Source organism: Manis javanica, chromosome 17 (genome assembly GCF_040802235.1).
Source record: "Manis javanica isolate MJ-LG chromosome 17, MJ_LKY, whole genome shotgun sequence".
NCBI lineage: Eukaryota > Metazoa > Chordata > Mammalia > Pholidota > Manidae > Manis > Manis javanica.
In genome coordinates this window covers 14,825,853-14,838,249 of record NC_133172.1, presented here as the reverse complement: position 1 = coordinate 14,838,249, position 12,397 = coordinate 14,825,853, and the positions used below count along the sequence as shown (strand labels likewise).

At 48.8% G+C, this 12,397-nt stretch overlaps 1 protein-coding gene across 8 annotated transcripts in view; it reads left to right on the top strand.

The window, feature by feature from the left end:
• ACTN4 (actinin alpha 4) overlaps positions 1-12,397 on the top strand; it is a 71,106-nt gene that overhangs the window by 32,028 nt on the left and 26,681 nt on the right. For all 8 annotated transcript variants that reach the window (XM_073226019.1, XM_073226020.1, XM_037021676.2 and 5 more), the window contains exons 2-3: positions 11,441-11,555; positions 11,804-11,923. In XM_073226019.1, coding sequence (XP_073082120.1) covers positions 11,441-11,555; positions 11,804-11,923 — 235 coding nt within the window. The remainder of the gene's footprint in view (positions 1-11,440; positions 11,556-11,803; positions 11,924-12,397) is intronic.

Here is a 12,397-nt window from a genome sequence, read left to right as displayed (position 1 = left end):
CCTCCCTGCTTTCACTGGAGTAGGAGAAGCCTTTTGACCTGACTGGCAAAACATTGAATCAGAACGTCCCAAAACAGGAAAAAGGAAAAGGATCACCAAGGAGGGGTTTCAGTTGTCAGAGGTGAAAGCCACTGTTAGAAATGACTCCTAGGTCCTGCATAATTGTCCTTCTGCCAACAAGCCCAGTTTGTGAATCTTTTAAATTCCGGCAGAAAACAAGACTGTCTGCTAGAAGATGAACAAAAGAAGGAGAAATGAGTGCCCTGCCTCCAGATGCCCCTGGCCTGAGGCACTCTTTGCACTTGCTGATACTGTTGGGTAATTCCCAGGGTGGCCCTAGGTGGCTCAAAGCAAAAGTAGCACTTGCCTGAATGACACTCAGGTCTCATCAGTACCCCCTCTGACTTTTTCTCCCCCAGATGCCAGATGCCTGTTATTTGGATGAGCAAGTCTGTGGGTGGATTTGTCCAGCCCAGAACATTAATTCTAAATACTGGTCTTCTTAGGCACCTGTTATGATTCCAAGCCATACAGTCTCAGGGCCAGAATTGGCTCACTTAGCTATCTTTTTGAAGGATCAAAGTTTAAACCAGACAATCTTTAATCTCCCCTCCTACCCTGAAACCTGAGCTTAGCTGTAAGCCTTTGGAAGTAAATGGGGTTTTTGTAGCTCAGACTCCCTGTTCTCCCGGTGAAGGGCCCCCTGTGCCTGATCATTTCACAAGAAAATGCCAGATGGGGCCAGAGGAGGCAGAGGGCAGGTCCCTGGTCTCTGCTGCTGCCCTGATTTAAAAACTGCCTTTGAAAGTGGAAGTTTTCTCTTTTCAAGGTAGATATTTCAAGGTAGGCCTTACCCATCTTCTCTTCCTGCTGTAACTCTCCTTTGAGAGCTGAGTGCTACCTCCTGCCTCTGCCTGTCTTTAGTTCAGACCCTTGTCTCCCCATGCACTCTGTAGAGAGAGCAGGCTCTTCCCCAATAAGGGACCAGTTCTTAGGAATATAATCTAAGTAGCTTTGGGTTTCTCGGTTGATTTTCCGTGTGTGGGATAGCTCTGGAAAAGTCTGTAGGAGAACCAGAGACAAGCTCAGACTTTGATATCTCCCTACCTGGGTCTGCCTGTCATCTGTTCTCTGGGATTTCTTTTAGTGCCAGGGGTTAGATCCAGTGACAAGGTCTCCCTGGTTCTACTCAGGCTTCCAATTTCTCATTTTATGGAACTAGGGGGTTAAATTAGAGTGGTGTCCAACCCGAGCTACATGTTAGACTCATTTGGTGAGCTTTGTAAAATATCATTATTCAGGACCTGCCTCTAGTAAGTCTGATTCATTTGGCCTGGGGTGAAGTCAGGCAATTTTAAGAAACTCCTATATCCCATACATTTATTGTCAATTGGATTTTCAACAAAGGCAAAAGGTATTTTCAGTGTGGAAAGAGTAGTCTTCAATAAAAGGTGCTACAAGCAAAGAATGGAGTTGGACCCCTACCTCACACCATATTAAAAAGAATTAACTCCAACTGGATCAAGACCTACATATAAGACCTAAAGTTATGAAACTTGTGAGAAAACATAGGCATAAGTCTTCATGGCCTTGGATTAGGCAATGGTTTATTAGATAGAACTCCAAAAACACAAGCAACCAAAGAATAGTTAAAATAGACTTACTCAAAATTAAAAACTTTTTTGCCATAAAGGACTCTCTTAAGAAAGTGAAAAAGACAATCATCAGAATGGGGGAAAGTATTTGCAGATCATGTTTCTGATAAGGGTCTAGTGTCCAGATTATATGTAGAACTCTTACACTGTAACAATGAAAAGAAATCCAGTTTAAAAATGTGCAAAAGACTGGAATAGACATTTTCCAAACAAGATATATAAATGATCAACAAGCATATGAAAAAGTACTCAACGTCGTTAGTCACTAAGGAAATGCAAATGAAAACCACAATGAGAGACCACCTCATACCCACTAGGATGACTGTCATCAGAAGTGAGATAATAAGTGTTGATGAGGATGTGGAGGAATTGGAACCCTCATACGTTGCTAATGGGAATGTAAAATGATGCAGCCTCTTTGAAAAATAGTCTGATAGTTCTTCAAATGATTACACATAAAGTCATGATCCAACAATTATACTCCTGGATATAAGAATGTAACCTTAGAGAACTTGAAACTTGAAACATACATCCACACAAAAACTTGTATGTGAATCTTCATAGCATTGTTCATGGTAGCAGAGGCATCTAATAACAAAAGTAGAAATATCCCAAATGTCCTTTAACTTGTGAATGGATAAACAAAATGTGGTACATCCATACAATGGAATATTTCTCAGACTAAAAGGTATGAAGTACTGACACACTCTGTGACATGGATTAACCTTGAAAACATGCTGAATGAAAGAAGCCAGACAAAAAAGGCCATGTATTGTATGAGTCCATTTATATGAAATGTCCAAAATAGGCAAATCCATAGAGACAGAAGTAGATTAGTGGTTTCCAGGGACTGGGGGGAATGGGGTGATGAAAATGGTCTGGAATTAAATGGTGGTAGTAGTTGCACAACTTTGTGAGTATACTAAACACTGAATTTTATGCTTTAAAGGAGTGAATTTTATGGTGTGAGTTATAACTCAATTTTTAAAAATTGATTCTCCAAACTATGCATATGATTAAAAAGAGGTACATGTATACCTGTGATCCAGCAACTCTGCCTCTGTTTTGTATTAGTTAACTGTTGCTGTGTAACAAATTGCCTCAAAGCTTAGTGGCTTAAAACAGGAAGTATTTGTTATCTCAAAAGAAAAAAAAGGGGGAAAGAAAAAAAAGCTACTGGATAATTCTAATGTCAGCCAGGATTGAGAACCTAGATTTGAAGGATCTTTGGAAGAAAGAACCAGGTCTGATAATTATATTCCTTTACTCATGTGGTGTGCCCAGGTTAAGGGAAGGGAGGTTTGGGGGAAGAACACTTTGTTTCAGCCACCAGCACACAGCCAGCCACTTGGTGAATCCTGAAGGGGGATCTGACTTCACCAGCTGTATTGCCAACAGGAAGAAGGCACCCTCTGGAACAGGAGTAAGGTAGTAATGAATAGACAATCTGCTTATTCACTTGCCAGGCTGTGTGTATGGTACTTTCTCTGTATTATCCTATTGAATGCTCACATAATGTCTATGATCCTCTTTTTACAAAGGAGGAAACTGAAGCTTGTAGAGATGAGGTTTGTTTTCTGAGGCCACACCCAATTTAAGCAGTGAAGTTAGGATTTGAAGCTACCTTTGTTAAGATTTGACGTCCCTTGCTCTGGATCACTGTGCCATCTTGCCTCTTTCTAGCCCACCCACTGCTACTCACCATCTAAGCCCAGCCCTTGAAGCAGGGTCTTTGCCAAGTCCAGAGTCCCCAGTGCCTGAGTGATTACAGTTTCTGAGGGCTCCTCTTTCATTGGAGCAGCAAGCTTGAGAGCAGTGTCTTCCATGGCTTGTTTTTGGAAAATGTACAAGTCCAAGGTTGATTTTGTAAACTCCTGGAAGCAAGCAGTTTTATTCCCTCAGCAGGGACCCTTACCAGTATACAATGGGATCAGAAACCATGAAGTCATGAGTGACTGGACTTGAGAAGCCTCAGCGCTGTTCCATTCATTTGAGGATTTATTGAGCACTAACTGTGTGCAGCAAACAGGACCCCACTCTCATGGAGTTTGTGTTACACTTGGGAGGGAGACTGGTTATGGACAAAGAACATAATTTCTGATAGTGGATGAGACAAAACAGTAAAGTGATTGCGTGGTAGAGATAGCAAGGTCAGGGGTGTCCTCCCGGGGTGATGACACCTGAAGAAGTCCTGAGAAATGAGAAATAACCAGCCCTGTAAAGAGCTGGAAGAAAGTCTGAGACCACTGTTTCTCATGAGGAGGAGCTACACTCCAAGATCAGTCCATTGCAGTGACAACATCCACGCCGTCTGTGCCTCACGGGATTGGCTGAGGTGGGAATGTAGGCTACTGGAGAGGCTGTGGGGAAAAGAGCTGGTTTATGGATGGACACGCAGGACCTCTGGAATGCTCACTACTCTACTCTGTAATATTTATACCTCTCTCCTCCGACTGGGAAGTCAGAACTTTTTCATGTAGGCTGAGAAAACTCCGAATAAGGCAACGTCAGGCCAGGACATAAGAAACATTCCATATTTCCATGTAATTGCTTTCAAATTAGGTTATGTCGTCATGGGGCAGGCACACACAGCATGCCCACTCTGCCCTGGCTAGATATGGAGTTGGGTTCTGGACGGGTGTGTCCCTACAGCATGATACCACCAGCTGCAATTACCCTGTGCTTGTGGGGCTGAGTCCTATGTTGCTGCCCGTCTTAAACTGCGGATGTCATCATGACCAGTTCATTTTCTGTTCTCTTAACCTGATCTCTGGTTTTTATCTCCTTCGGATCTGGTAAAGGCAGTGATCTTCAAAAAGTGCTTACGTGTACAACCCAAAACCATTCCAGGGGCTTCACAGACTCCCTGGGTGGATCTGTGCAGATGTTGCCAGGGCAATCGCCATTTTGCCTGGGCTTAGCTGTTGAGCACTGGAAGTGCCTTTATAGTGATGAAGCCCAGGGGCCAGGGGAGCAGTCTCTGCTTTCAGAAACTGAAAAGATGCCTCGCTGGAGCCAGGCCTTGCCCAAGGTGATAAGAAGGGTGGGTGCCTGCCCTGGGAATAAATAGCTGACCCTCCCCTGTGTCCAAGCCCTAGACACCCTTCCTCAGGACCCTTGGAAGCAGGAGTGATGGGCAGCATCAGAGGTCACAGGAGGTGGGATGGCCGATGTCGCAGAGGAGCCGCAAACCCAACCTGGTATTGGAGAGACGAGTTTTGCAAACTGACAGTGCCCTAGGGAGCCTGGTCTTGCCTCATATACCCTGGGGGAGTTTGCTGTGGCCAATTCCAGTCAGTCCTGGGCCTGGGGAAGATAAGGAACTGTTGCTTCTGGGTCAGGCTCTCGGCTGTGACATCCTCCAAGAGCCTGGTGGTGGGCTGTATACACAGTAGAAGGTGGGGGATACAGCCTAAGGCAGCCAACGGTTTTTCCTAAAGTCTAGTCAAGCATGGAGTCGATGGAATCCACATGTGAGCATCAGCTGGGTGAGTAGAAAGAGAACAGCTTCCAACGCAGGTCCATGAGCCCTCCTTTGCTAATGCTAGTAACCAAGGCCTCATGCTCGCCTCAGGGCTCAGGTGAGCCTGTTTCTAGGCCCAAACTGACTTCTCAAAAGACTCCTTTTATTCTGGTTTAGTGGACATTTTCCTCCACACCACCATCTTCAGGAGTAAGAATGTTTTGTAAGAGGAAGTCGTTGGGAAGAAAAAGTTCTTCAGGTGGGGCGGCCGCATCCTACAGGCCGCTTTCTTGAACTTGCATCACTGCCCACGGGAACACCATGTCTGTCTCTCTTTCTTACTCTGACTGCCCCAGCGCAGAGAGGGTTTACCTCTGTGGGTTGGGGGAGGGAGTCACCAATGAATGGCTCATTAAAGCCCACTGCTGCCACATTCCTGACTGCTTAGGTCACCTCCCAAACAATATCCATCATTCATTCACCCAGCCACCCCACATCCTGGCTGCTGGGAGCGGTCTCTGTGACACAGGAAGGACTTTATAACCAGCAATGCTAAGCCGCATCTCCCTCCCCCCACATACAGAGTGACAACGCAGAAACAGCCCTGGGCCCCTCCGGAGCTTCCCTGTCCACCACAGGCCTCGGCCCAGGGAGTGGTGACAGCAGATCCAAGGGAACCCACAGGCTCCTCTTTCTCCTTCCACTCCTCCCTCTCCCCCACTCACACCCTGTGCTATGTTAGCAACCAGAGAACAGTTTAACAGGCTGCTAGTATGCAGAGGCAAGTTCTGAAGACTCTTCTCTATGTTTTTTTTCATGTGTGTTCTCAAAGATGAGTCTACATCCTTCCTAGATAGGTCAAAGGCTCTCTCCCAGGATAGCAGGGGCAGGCTGGGGAGCCACAAGGCCACTACTGGCATTGTTTGCCTGCCCCACACGCAGGGCCCAGGCTACCCTTTAAGGAGCAGCCAAATTTTGGAGGCACAGCTTTGCCTGCCTGCCTCACTTTGTGAGCGCACCTCCAGCTTGGGGATTGAGGTGGGGTTGGAGCCCTTTTTAACTTGGTTCTGCTACCTCTGCTTTGCTGGGCCAGTACTGAGCATTCCACTCAGTTGTTGTAGAATCCGTGGCTGCCTCATGTTTGTGTTTATTAGCTGTGTGGACTAGGACAAGCCACTTAACCTCTCCCTGCCTTAGTTTCCTCATTTGTAAAAGGAAGATGATAGTATCTCACATGATCATAGGGTTGGAAGTTTTAAAGAGTCTATATGTAAATAGTAAGAACAAGCAATTAGTAGTAGTTGTGTAATTACCTTTAGCCTGCCACTGTCCCCCCACCAGAATGTAAATTCTGTCTAACTTGCTTCCTCCATGCCCCATACCTAATAGGGGCTCCAGGTCAGGTGAATGCACTGAGCACCTCTTAGGCAAGGCACCAGGGACGTGGCCACCGCTCAGAGGCAGTGCTGCTCCTGAAAATGACCTTGACAATGAAATCCAGACAAGTTTGATGCTCTTTGCCATTCCCTCCTCTCACAGAGGGCCTATAGCTCTATCAAATGACATCACAACTTTGAGCTTGTGTTTCCCAGTCAGCATAGCTGGATTTCCAGCATGGTTCCTCTGCCTTCCTCCTCCTGCCAGGCTTCTCTCTGAGGCTCTACCCTCTTTTTTCCTGTCATCACCCATTGATCCTTGCCCCCTTTGGTTCAATACCCACACAGCAACAGCCAGGGTGACCTTTTGAAGGCCAACCTCATGGCACAGCTTGCTGTCCCTCCCTTTCCTCCCTCCAACCTGCCAGAGGGCCTTTGCACGTGCTCTTCTGTCCTGGAGAGCTTCCCTTGGTTTTGTCTTTACTCACTCTCAGTCATACTGGTTTGAAATTACCTTCTTAGGAAAATACCTGTCTGCCACTGCCACTACATCACTGTCTCTCTCTCTTTTTTTAATTGAAGTATAGTTGATATACAATCTTATATTGGTTTCAAGTATACAACACAATAGTTCAACAGTTACCCATATTATTAAATCTGCACAACACTATCTTTAGCTCCCTTTTGGGGAATGGGAAGGAAGAGGGCAAACCCAGCATAATACCTCAGAGTGCGGCCTCTGGAGCACAGAATACCTGGCCTTCAATCCAGCTCAGTAACTTCCCAGGTGCATGCCCACCTGTGGGCAAGTCACATCATCTCTCAGACCCTTGGTTTCCTCATCTGTAAAATGGGGCAATAACACCACTTGCCTCTGAAGATAGGAGAGTTAATACATGAGAAAGTGCCTAGAACAGTGCCCAGCACACAGTGAACTAACTCTACAGAAGTGTCTGCTACAATTAATACTGCCTTTCCAAAGAGCATTACTTCTGTAATGCTTGTAATGTTGAGTAATTGCTTGATGAATGAGATCCTGTCCCTCATCAGGCTGGGAGCTCCATGAGGCTGCCAGCCTGTGTCCACTTTTGCTCACAACCAAGTACTCAGCGCATGCTTGCTGTGGGAATGGATGAGTGCAGACCCCACGGGGGCCTGGGGCATTGGGGAGCAGGCTCTCCAGCTCACATTCCTAGTTTTGCATAGTGGGGGTGGGGGTTGGGTTCAGTGGGCACACGAGGCCTCCGTCTATTGAAACAGTCCCTCTGCACTCTCCATCCTAAATTGCCACCTTAGTCTAAACCAGATCTGGAGAGGAAGTGTATAAGCAGAATGTTATTCTTGTAACCAAGTAGAAAAAAACACATTTTCAATATACCATTCAAGTTCCAGCTCTTACCAGCCACGCTGTGTGAAGTGGTCATTCGTGGTTGTCTCACAAGGTCATGACTTTCTTGCCCACAGCTCATGAACCTTAGAGAAAATAGGATCAATCCGGGAGTGAGGGTGGGAGGCCTGGCAGTGGGATTCCCACTCCATGTATCAAGTTCAAGAGGGAGTCCCTCCTTGCTCCCTAGGCCAGCAAACGGGTATTCTTCCTGAGCACCTGCTCTGTGTTCTGCCTGGGGCTCTACCTGCTTCCAGTCAGGGAGATAGAAGTAGACGGCATAGCTACCATTTATTTAAAGATAGAACATTCTTTGACTGAGTACTTAACCTGTGCCAGGCACAGTCCTAAATGGTTTACTTGCGTTATTTTTTTAGTCTTCATTTAAGAGGAGAGATTACTGTCCCCATTTAATCTGTGAAGAACCCAAGGCTCATTGAGTGTCCAAAGTTATCCCACTGGCAGGTTGTCTCAAGGTCAGAGGCAACATTTGAACTCAGGTCTGTGTGAGCCTTAAGCCCCAGAGCTCTTGCATACTACCCGGAGAGGGTGGGCAAAGGTGCAGAGATGGGACACAAGCTGGAGGGTGGGTCGTTCAGTGACCTTTTAAGGACAGACACTTTGAACCCAATGGGGAGAGGTTTGTTCAAAGCCTGCACAGGTTGGGGTGGGAACTGTCTTGGAAGGGTGTCCTGCAGTCTCATTTCCACTCCAAACTGGGATGAGGACCTTGGCAGAGAGGGAAGCAGCCGGTGTGCATGTGAGCTTGTGCACGGTTCATCAAGCACTGTATCGGATGCTTTAAACCATCCCCTCACCTGGTTTAATTCTTACAGCAATTACACGAGGTAGATTTTGATGATAAGTCCACCCTACAGAGAAGAAAACTGAGGTGTAAGTAGGTCAAGCAACTTAGTTGGAAACAGAACAAGCTGAGGAGCTGGCATTCAAACCCAGCCATGTGCCTGCCTCTTCAGAGCAAGTAGGCATAACCCAGGCAGCTGAGGAGGTGAGGAGTGCTGTGTAGACACGTGCTCAGCCTGCCTACAGACCAGGTGCCTAGATCTTGGCAGCACCAGAACACCAGGGGTGGAGCCCTCTGGGAACTGTCCCCTTGTATTGGCAGCCTTGGGATATGATTGGTCACCTTACTGCCCAACAGCATCTTCTGGGCACACGCAAGAGCAGAGGCCAGCATCCCCAGCCACTTCCTGCCCTAGCCTGTGGCTGCCCTCTGCTTTATAGTGCTTCTGCACCTGCTCACTGCCCACCACCCATCACTGTCTTTGCTTTGGGAATTATATAAAGGCATGTGAGATGTGAGACCTGGTTCCTACCCCCATGGAACTGGCATGTGTGCAAGTAACATCCAGTATGACACAAGGACTGGAGGATGCTGTCAGATGTCAGGGGCTGCATGTGGTGGCGAGGGCAGGCAGGGGCCAGAGAAAGCACTCTGGAAGAGGCGGGCATGATTTCAGGAGAGGAAGAGATACTGGGAGGGATGTCCTGAGAACTGCTGTTTACTGAGCACCTGCTGTGTGCTCTACAAGCACTCTCACCTTGAATACTCACACTGATTGTGACCTGGGTGGTATCTTCACCACGTTATAGATGAGGAAGCAGGCATTAGGAACGTTGGGTAACTTGCTCACATGAATGGTATAGCCAGCAGTCTAGCTCTGGTTTGTCTGCTTTCGGAGTTGTATAGGGGAAGTGTGGGAAATGAGGTGAGAAGGCACGTTCACGCATTCCTTAATGATAACCTGCACCATGGCCAGAGCTCAAAGTAGCTCATGGTTGTGGGGAGGCAGAACACAACACATACCATAAGAGACGAAAGAGCAATATGCGGTGATGAGATCTGAGGGCACATCCAGGTCGGAACTGGGGAGGGACAAGCAAGTTGGTGCAGGCGCCCCAGAGTTGCCGCACTGTGGGCTGGTTTTGAGGGATGGGTGGGTGCCAGCTCGGGAGGCATAGCGTGGCAAAGACATCTTCAGCTGAGGGAGCAGCTTTATGCAGGATGGACTCCCTGTCCCCTAGGCAGAGGAACTCCATTGGCAAGAGGTGGAGTGTGGGGGTGCCCTGGCCCTCTGACAGTCGGCCCCCCCTGTTAGGATATGGAAAGAAACCTCATGCCCGTCTTTACGGTGGATGCATGCTGTGGTGTAGCATGTTAATTAGTCAGCTTCTTTGTCTGGGGGGGTCCTTGTGTTGAGTCTGAATGAGGAGGACTGGCGACAGTTGTCAAAATACATGGTGCATGGCCAGAAGCCCCTTGGAAGCCCTTTGCCCCCCACATGGCCTCTGTCTGCTCCCAGGCATGGAGTGTATTCTTGCACATTCCTGGCTGTCTGCCCACATCCATGCTGGCCCCTGCAGATTATGGGGGGCAGGGTGGGGTTTGGGGGCTCCTATGAGAAATAGGCGTGGTATTTTTCCCAGACCCTGCTGTGGGAGGCTGAGTGGGTTGGTTTCCCCAGAAGGTGCCTGGACATGTCCACATTAACTGATGTGATGTGCTTCCCAGGCGTTGATGTCAGATAACGTGCCCCAGCCAGCAGCAGGCTGAGGGGCCGGTGCCCTGCACTTGGGGGTTACGGCTGGGGTTTGGACTTCTCATTTATGGCCCTTTCTTCCTGAGAGCGCTCTTTCACCTTTCCATGTCTACATGCCCTATGTTCCACCAAACTTCCTCCTCAGATATGGCTGCCTAACCCTGGTGGTTGGTGGGTGCCTGCCTCCCACTTGCCTCCCAGGCTCCTCGAAGATGCATTGGATCTTAAGATTTGGAAGGGTGGGGTGTGGGATGATCTCCAGTGAATAGAGGGCATCTGGCCTGTAAGGAAACAGACTGTGTGGGTATGAGCACAGGGCTCAGGATCTGTGCTCCTGGCCTTGCAGGTGAGGTGCTTACTGTTCGGCCACCCAAAACTTGAGGAGAGTCTGACTTGAGGGAACCTTGAGTTTACAAGAGGCTTTTATTTCCCAAGTGCTTCCCTATCTCGGGTCATCTCTGCCAGCGATGGGGAAATTACTACCTGAGCTCCTACCTGAAGGGAGGGGAGGGCAGAGGAAGCCACCACCAACTAGGACCTGTGGTCTGGTCTGCCCGCCCAGGAGGTGAAGGGCTGGGTGTGTCAAGAGAACACAAGTTCCATGAGAGCAGGGACCCTGCCTCTTGTTTCCACACTGGGGGCCTGGCGCTCGGTTAGGTTTGGGAGTGAATGAGCAGGTGATGGGCTTTGTCTGATGCGAGTGCTGGGCTCACTCAAGGTATTGTGGACAGAGCACTCGCTCCAAGGGTGATGGACTTGGGCTCCAACCTGCACTCTGCCACTTAACTCCCAGGTGATCTTGTAGTGGGTCAGTGAACTACCATGAGCCTCGCTTTTCTCTGATCAACCTGCCTGGATGACTGCAAAGATCAGAAACTGTATATAAAGGGTGGAGCTCAGGGCCTGGCCTGGCTCAAAGTAGCTCATGGTAGCCCTTTTGCTCGAAAGCCCCAGCAGTCATGCTGACCCTCAGGCCACTCTCTGTTCTGCTTCTCCAGACATTCACAGCCTGGTGTAATTCCCACCTGCGGAAGGCTGGCACACAGATCGAGAACATCGATGAGGACTTCCGAGACGGGCTCAAGCTCATGCTCCTCCTGGAGGTCATTTCGGGTGAGGCTCCCCCACTCCGGGGAAACAGTGCACACCTGAAATGGGTGCCGAGTCACAGCAGGTCCCTGGCTGCTGCCTGCCCCGCCCGCTGTCCTGCTGCTGCTAGGAGGAGAGTGAGGCCTTTACTGGCTGCAGTAGCAGTGTGTCTTGGTCTCAGCCTTTGGGGGCAGGGCTAGAGTGCCATGCTGAATGGGAGCAGGGATCCTAAAGCTTCTCTCTTTCCCTCTTTCTCTGTGTGTGGCTCGTAGGTGAGCGGTTACCAAAGCCAGAGCGGGGCAAGATGAGAGTGCACAAGATCAACAATGTGAACAAAGCACTGGACTTCATCGCCAGCAAAGGTGTCAAGCTGGTCTCCATCGGGGCAGAAGGTGAGCTCAGATGGGGTAGCTCTGTTCCTGACCTGCAGGCTCCAAGACCCAACCTCTTGAGTTCTGAACAAAAGTTGTGTTGGGGCAGAGAGCACTTGGAGTCACTCAAAGCCCTGATATATATTCAGCAATGGCCACAGTGCCTGACCTCAGTGTGACGTTGGGCCCACAGCCTATTCCTTCCCTCCTCCCACAGAGTAATCCAGTCTAAAACTGGAGAATCTGGCACACCCAATCTTGTGGGACAGGCTTACTCTGCAGGGGAAGAAGGGCTTTGCTTAGACCCTGGACGCCCTCACTCACCCTTCTCATGCTGGGCCTGAGACATGGTATTTCTGTGCCAAGTACACCTTTGCCCTTAGGCCCTGCCTGGTATCTGTGGGCTGGTGGTGTGTAGAGGCAAGAAGGGCTCTTGAGACCTAGTTGTCAGGGCTCTGGGGCAGAGGGTGCAAATCCAAAGGTCAGTGACCAGAC